At 32.2% G+C, this 8313-nt stretch overlaps 1 protein-coding gene across 1 annotated transcript; it reads right to left on the reverse strand.

The window, feature by feature from the left end:
* Positions 1-1169: 1169 nt before the first annotated feature.
* Positions 1170-2594, reverse strand: LOC131859227 (replication protein A 70 kDa DNA-binding subunit A-like). The gene has a single exon (XM_059212801.1). It carries the CDS (start codon positions 2592-2594, stop codon positions 1170-1172), a length of 1425 nt encoding a protein of 474 aa, XP_059068784.1.
* Positions 2595-8313: the final 5719 nt, after the last annotated feature.

An 8313-nucleotide genomic window follows, 5' to 3' on the forward strand; every position in this document is an offset into this window, starting at 1 on the left:
TTCAATTTGATTGCATCAATTTCTTGAGGGCAAGGCTAGATAGATACCTAATATTTTAAAGAGAGCATAGGGATGTCAGAATTTTCATGATTGAAGGTAGTTAACTTTGAACTATGTATCAAGAATGTATGAGAATTGAAAATTGCTGCATCTATGGTAATGTGATTTTAGAGGATTTGTTTTGTATGTAAAGTAGTTTTGTTGTGTTTATTTGTATGTCTAGTGATCTATTGTGTTGTTTTGTTGCTCTCATTCAGTCAACTTATATGTACACATATTTATATACTTGTAAATGACTTTACTTGAAATGTATGGGTTCTGGATTGACTTTGTAGTGTTGTTCTGCGTACACTTGTTGTTGTTAGGAACTTGGTTTTTCAAAAGTACAATTGTAATATAGGTATGCATAGATATAGTAATTTCTGATACATATACATGTATGTATATATGTACATATGTATATATACATATGAATCAAATATTTGAAGTGTTGCATACAAACATATGCACATATATAACTACACATGTATATATAAAAAAAACTAAGACTATATATATGTATAATTATTTGTTGTTCTTAGTTGTTTGTTGTTTTTGAAAGCATCATTCTAATATAGGTATGCACAAATATAGTAATTTGTTATACATACATATGTATGCATACATATACACATGTATATATACATATCATTTAAAAATTCAAAGTTTTGTATATGAACATATGCACATATATAACTACATATGTGTATATCAAAAAAGACTATAACTATGAATACTTATATATAGTTATGTATATATATAAGTATAGTTGTATATCTGCAGAATTAAGTATGAATAATTCTGGTGTTGTATAGTTATATAAATAGATATCAGACTAGGAAAAAAATGATATACATGCATATATGTATAAATTTTCTAGAATCAACATAGAGTTCACCATATTTAAAAGTAATGAGTATGAGTGGAAATAACTTATGTCAGGAGGGAAAACTTTCAAAGAGATAAGAGGTAAATGTAAGAAATGTACATATAGATATTTATAGAAGCAGCCTTGTGTTCGTAAAACGTAATTGTTTGTTTATGTAAAACTATTAAATATGTAAATTAGCTAATAGTATAATTGTATTGTAAACTGAAAGTTTAATAGTCAGAAAAGATGCATTATAATTCTAAGCCTGTGTACTTAGTCGGCCAATTTCTGCAAGTAGTGCATGACACTCAGCTTTGAAGTCAACAGGAGCAACTTTATTGACTGTCACTTTCATCTTTGTTTCTGAATTATATGTCTCAGTGGAAACTAGCAGTGTGAATGAATAGTGACGTGACAATAGTCTCTTAATCACTAAGGAAGTTGTCTCTGTTGTTGTTACATCATTTTGTAGTGCACAAAGTTGTTTCGCAGTTTTGTGTAGCAAGTGAATGCTACCCTCATCAAATGCAGTGGCCCATAGAGTACCTGTGGAATCTTGTAACTTTAGTGGCAAGAGGTAACTATAATTATAGTTTTGCATAGTCATTTGACATCTAGAGCAAAACCAAGAATCATCAACTTGTTGTGTACATTTTTTCTTGCAAGGCCTTCCATTGACTATTAGTGGACAGGCTGCGTAATAGAAATTTTGGTCAATTACGTTTACAAAGCGCAGAACAGCTAGCAAAGTTGTCTGAATTATTTCTGGTTTGATGCTCATCCGCTCACAGATTGAAGAAATAGTCATTCTACTATATTTACCGTCTATGTGGATAGTTTCTGCAACAAAGGGTACAACAAGCAAAGGGTCCTTTCCTCTTAACATTAGAAGCTCTGCTTCTAGAAAAGTTGGGTTGATATGTAATGTGGTTGTAGCTGTTATGTTTATAAGCTTCCCATTGAAATAGCCAACATGAGCATTACATAAAGCAAGGATAAACACACTATCATTGCTCAACATATTTTTCAATTCTAGGCCTTTTTGTTTTGCCATTGGACCCCATAGGTTGATGTCAATTGTTGAATTAGATAGATCACTAATTTTCATAACATGTTTGTGTGTTTGACTGCCATCTTTCCTGTGTATTGGAATGATATCTCCAACATATAGAACAAGGCCAATAATGTCAACCAACGTGTTATTTGTTAGATGAAACAATTCATTAATGGGTGTGAAAGGAGGACCTTGTTGATCTACTTGTTCTTCATTGGTGTAGCGTTTCAGTATGGATGCATCAGACAAGGTTATTTCTAAATGACTGTTTAGTTTATTATACCTTACATTTGCCTCCTTAATAGATCCCTTTGAAATAAGATAATGTGAACCTATGTCCACATGGTTAGAGTCTAACTTAGCTATCTCATCAAAACATGTAATTCTAATTTCAGAACCTTCACAATCAACAATGTCAAAGATAAACACATGGCCATTTTGTGTGGCTGTGCTATATGCCTTAATAGGCCATTTATGAGTAACTCTCCCTTTGATCGTCCATTTATTTTGGTATGGATTCAAAGTTTTGATAGGGCTTATATTTTCAAAAGTTGTTGTTTGCGGGGATGGCAATTCAGTGGCAAATTGAAGAGATTGTTTAGATGTTGATGGTCTGTCCTCAGACATCATTTCTGGTTCTTGTTCTTTGAACAGGTATCCTGGTTTACCAAAGAACGAGCAATGACTTTGTTACACTTCCAGACTAAGTATTACAATAGTCCTGTGAAAACAAAAGACTTCTTTTTAAATTACTATTGATTATACATAAACAAAATTAAAAAAAGATGAAACATATTGTATTTAATAACCATAGTTGATTTCCTACCTCGTGTTCCATATGTATCAGCATGTATAACTCAATAACTGGACTATTGTGCCTATTTTTAGAATATCTAAATCTATCGGAGTAGCATATTTAGAAGGCAAGATTGCTAACTGCATGTATGTGCCATCAGATAACACTAATTTATGTCTGTCAGTATCATCTGTGTTGTTCTGCATTTTCTGAAATGACAAAACTTGTAGCAATGCTGAAGGAAGGTCATCCCTAGCATTGATAGATTGAATTGCAAAAGGGGTAGGGACATACTCTTGGGTTTTTGCCTACAAAAAATAATATGAATATAGAGGATTTAATTTGAACGGCAAGCAACTTATATATTTTGTTACTTGTTAATGTAAATCTTGTGTTAGTAAAGTATGTAATCAAGCTATGTTATCTATATAGTATGCATTTACTTTTACACTATTCTATGAAAAAAGGATGCATGTAGTAATGAAAAGGATGGTATGGAAAAGAGAGATGAATTATCCCAAAAAAGAGCATAAATTTTTGTATTTTGAAAAGATTTGATAATTTAGCTTACCAAATTATCAATGATGGAGTGGCCTATTGATTCAGAGGTGGCTGCTGAAGATGCCATTGTGCATATATACCTTTTGAGAATTAAAAGTAAATTGTAAGCATGATGAATTGTAGTTCTTATATCAAAATACAATCGCAACATGATATAATCTTATCAAAGGTATATATGGACAAGCACGACAAAATTAACTGAGTTTAGAGTAACGTTGTTACAGTTTTTTTTGGTTTCATATGGTAATGAATTGATCATAATGTGATTGAAACATGCATTGAAAACGATAATTGGGCATATGCTAATAAGCTTAAAAAATATAAAGTATGACATCATGATTTACATATTTGAGAGCATATTAAGAAAATATGAGTTCATCTCATCAAAGATCTTTGAAAATATGGGATGCTTCAATCTGTTTCAAATGTTAACCAAAATATGAATGTAACTTTTCAAACATTGAATAATTACAACATAGGATCAAACCAAGCAACCCATCCAAGCTCGTTATCACTCTATTTAAATACTTTGTCCCCTAACGTGAAAACAATTGTTGGATCATCTAATTATTCAGTACTTGGTATTGGTAAAGGTCCTAATTCAATACTATGTATGGTTGTTACAACACTACAAGATGTAGAGAGGTCGACTTTTGTTTGGTTTGGTGATTTATGTTCATAGTGGCCAATTATCTTTCTGAGGTTTCTCTTTAACTTGTTGCTTTCTTGCAACATGCTTTCAATTACATTGTTGATGTTCTATGTTGCTTTCAATCTTCTATCCATTCTGAAATTTGATTGTGTTAATGTGGTTGTTTTCTGTTGGAATGACAGAATAGAAATGCATTACTAAAAAAAGTGAACATACACGAGTAATACAACAAATCTTTAAGTTGACAATATTTTCTTTTTTGTGGATCATAATGAATTAAGCAGAATTATAGACATCAATTGTAATATATTAATGTTCTAAATATAGAACATTTGTTAGTGGTTATTTATCTTGGCAATTAAAAGCCTTCATGTGCACAAAGTCAGTTATCTGATTTGTGTGAGTCTCGTCATATATTTTGTCAAGCAATGTTGTGTTTAGTGTTTTCCTATGCGAGATGTATAATCCTGCAATGAAAATATTTTTGATTTGCGTGTATTCTGTTGTAGGTTAAAAGGGATTTACTTTGTGCTGACATGTGCCTCAGTTGCGGTCGTCTCCATGCATGTGCTCTATTTCCAAAGCAACATTGTCTTTAATGATTTCGTCCCCAAGGCTGTGCACAAATGTCGAAGTTCTTTATGGCTGCCTGCAACCCTAAAATCTAATTTGTTTTCTTATTGTTGGCAATATTTCGGTCTGCAATTTTCACTCTAGAAATTTTTGCATAAGGTTGTTAGGTTTTGTTCTCGTTGTGACTGTTTTACTGGGCTTCTTGTGAGTTTGACAGCGTGGATGGTTTCAATTTGAAAGGTAAGGTTTCATTTTATTTAAATGTGTTTGTCTGCTTGCAGGGTTGTTGCTTTGTTTCTGTTGTTTAACTATTTGTGCGGGTGGGTACTTCCAGTTTGCAAGGCATTTTCCAGGGTACTCTCTCAGTTTCAAGCTGTGAATGGTTTGAATTTGCCCAGTTTGAAAGGAATTTTTGGCAATGCTTTGTCAGTTTCAAGGCATGAATGGTTAGCATTTGCAAGGTAAATTCTGGTTATATGTATATTCTTTCTCATTTTGTAATGCATTTTTTTTGGAAATAGCTTTCGTTTTATTTAAATTTAGTTTTGTTTTGTAATGCATTTTTTTGTATGCTTGCAGGGTTGTGGCTTTGTTTATGTTGTTTAATTGTTTGTGGGTGTGGCTACTTTCTGGTTAGGTTTTGTTCTCGTTGTGACTATTTTACTAGGCTTCTTTGTGAGTTTTAGATTCGATGGTGCTCTATTAGTTTCAAGCCGTGAATGGTTAGCATTTGCAAGGTAAATTCTGGTTATATGTATATTCTGTCTTGTTTTGTTTCGACGGTGCTCTGTCACTTTCAAGGCGTGAATGGTTAGCATTTGCAAGGTAAATTTTTGGTTATATGTACATTGTTTAACTATTTGTGGGTGGGGCTACTTCCAGTTTAATTGTTGTAGGCAATATTTCCCTTTGCAAATTTTCAAATGAGGTTGTATATAGTCGTGGAGTTAGGTTTTGTTTTGGTTTCGACTGTTTTATTGGGTTTCTTTGTGAGCTTCATGGCATAAATGGTTTCAATTTGTAACGTAAGCTTTGGTTTTATTTAAATTCTTTTTTCTTTTGTAATGCATTTTTTTTATAGTCTGCTTATTTTCTCCTTCTGTGTCCTCGTACAGTTGTCAGTTCGTTTAACTATTTGTGCACGTATACTGTGCTTTTTTTTTTCATGCTGCACTTGCAGGGTTCTAAGTTTCTTATGGGCATTTGAAACAATAAAATGGAATGTCTTTTGTTGTTGTTGTAAGTATTTTGCTCTGTAAATTTTCTTGTAACATTCGATTTAGTTGTCAAGTTAGGTTTTCATTTGGCTATGAGTGTTTACTTGATGGGGTTTGTAAGTTGCTCATTGCAACATAACTATTTTCTTGTTGTTGTAAGTATTTTACTCTGCAAGGTAACTGTTTACTAACGTTCATGTTGCAGTGGTGTTAATTTACAAGGGTATATATGTGATTACTGTTGTGTGCACACGAAGGCTTTTATTCACTAAGATAAATTGATAAATATATGTACATCATGTGTATATATATGGACATGTATATATATAATTACATTTGTATATACATACATACATGTATATATATATATATATACATTTATATAGAAGCATTGGCACTGTAAAAATTCCTTGATGCTTGCAAGCTTGCTACTTTGTTTATGTTATTTAACTATTTGTGCACGTGACTACTTTCAGACTACAAGACAGAGTACCCTATGTATATATACATACAGATATGTCTATATGTACATACATGCATATATATATATGTGTACATGTGTGTATTTATATACATGTATCCATAACTATACATACATGTATGTGTGTGTGTGTGTGTGTGTGTGTGTGTGTGTGTGCATATACATATATCAGCACTACAAAGCATTCTAACAAAAAGAATTATATATATAGTTTGTTTATGTTATTTAACTATTTGTAGACGTGACTACTTTGAGACTACAATGCAGACTTTTATCAACAAATCCTACACACTGTAGAATGGAGTTATTAAAATAGAGATTTAATAAAACCCTATATACATATATATAGATATATATATATATATATATATATATATATATATATATATATATATATATATATATATATATATATATATATATATATATATATATATATATATATGGGTATGTACATATGCATATATCAGCACTACAAAGTATTCTAAGGAAAACAATTATAGAAATACTTTATTTATGTTATTTAACTATTTGTGGACGTGACTACTTTGAGACAACAACGCGGACTTGTATCAATAAATCCTACAGACTTTAGAACATGGTTATTAAAACAGAGATTTAATAAAACCCTATTTACATACACACACACATATGTGTGTGTGTGTATGTACATATACATATATCAGCACTACAATGCATTCTAAGAAAAACTATTATATATATATATGTACGTACATGTATATATACACGTACATGTTTATATGCATACATACATATATATATATATATATATATATATATATATGAGTACTCTAACAAACTGTTAATCTTTGCACACAAAGAATGTCGACATTCATGCACAACCTCGGGGACGAAATCATTAAAGACAGCGTCACTTCGGAAATAGAGCGCACACACGGAGACGACCACAACAGACGCACACATTAGCAAATGAGGTGGACAATCAAGACACGCGCACCAGAGGGAGAACGCCGGTGGCAAGACATTCCGGCAACTGCCAGAATGTCCTGCAATTTTTCGGACGCTTTCGCCCACTAAAAGCCTATCGGCTTAATAATGAAAATTTTCACAGCAAAATATTCTTGAGAACAACAAAAGAAATTACATTATAGGGGTGCAAGCACCCATAAAGAACGTTGGCATTAGTGCAGACAATAAAAATATCTGCAAAATCCAAAACCAAACTAAAATTCTTTTAACTTAGACCAAAATTTAATTGCCAACAGAATGGTCAAAACCTAAATACCTGTCAAAGTGAACACAGATGTTGCAGACTCAAAGTAATTACATCCACAAATAGTTGAATAACATAACCAAAGTAACAACCATGCAAGCAAACGGGAGGAGAAAATAAGCACACTATAAAAAAAATGCATTACAATACCAAATTTTTTTTTTAAAAACTAGAGCTTACCTTCTAACTCGACGACTATATGCAACCTTATGAGGAAATTTGCAGACCGAAATATTGTCGACAACAACAAAACAAATTAGATTTTAGGGTTCCAAGCAGCCATAAAGAGTCTAAATAAAACGCAAACTTACCTTGCAAATTTAAACAGTTAAAGGACATAAACAAATAAACAGCCCTGCAAGCACATGAAAGCAAAAAATCATTCAAGCCATCAAGCTCACAAAGGAACCCAATAAAATAGACACAACCAAAACAAAACCTAAGTCAACGACTCTAAACTGAGAGAGCACCGTCAAAAATTGCTTGCAAACTGGAAGTAGCCACCCCCACAAACAGTTAAACAACAGAGAGAAAGCAACAACCCTACAAGCAAATGGAAGGAGAAAATAAGCAGACTATAAATGTTGTCAAACTCACAAAGAAGCCCAGTAAAACAGTCACAACGAGAACAAAACCTAACCAGTAAAACAGTGACAACGAGAACAAAACCTAACAAATTTCCAAAGCGAAAATTGTAGAGCACAAAAAATGCGAACTTACCTTGCAAATTCAAACCATTAAAGAACATAAACAAACAAACAACCCTGCAACCACACAGAAGCAGAAACCATTCAAGCCATGAAGCTCACAAAGG

Source organism: Cryptomeria japonica, chromosome 10, assembly GCF_030272615.1.
Source record: "Cryptomeria japonica chromosome 10, Sugi_1.0, whole genome shotgun sequence".
Taxonomy (NCBI): domain Eukaryota; kingdom Viridiplantae; phylum Streptophyta; class Pinopsida; order Cupressales; family Cupressaceae; genus Cryptomeria; species Cryptomeria japonica.

What these genes read in the sequence shown, in the direction of transcription:
- LOC131859227 (XM_059212801.1), bottom strand. Translation starts at nt 2,594, where the DNA reads ATGATGTCTGAGGACAGACCATCAACATCTAAACAATCTCTTCAATTT.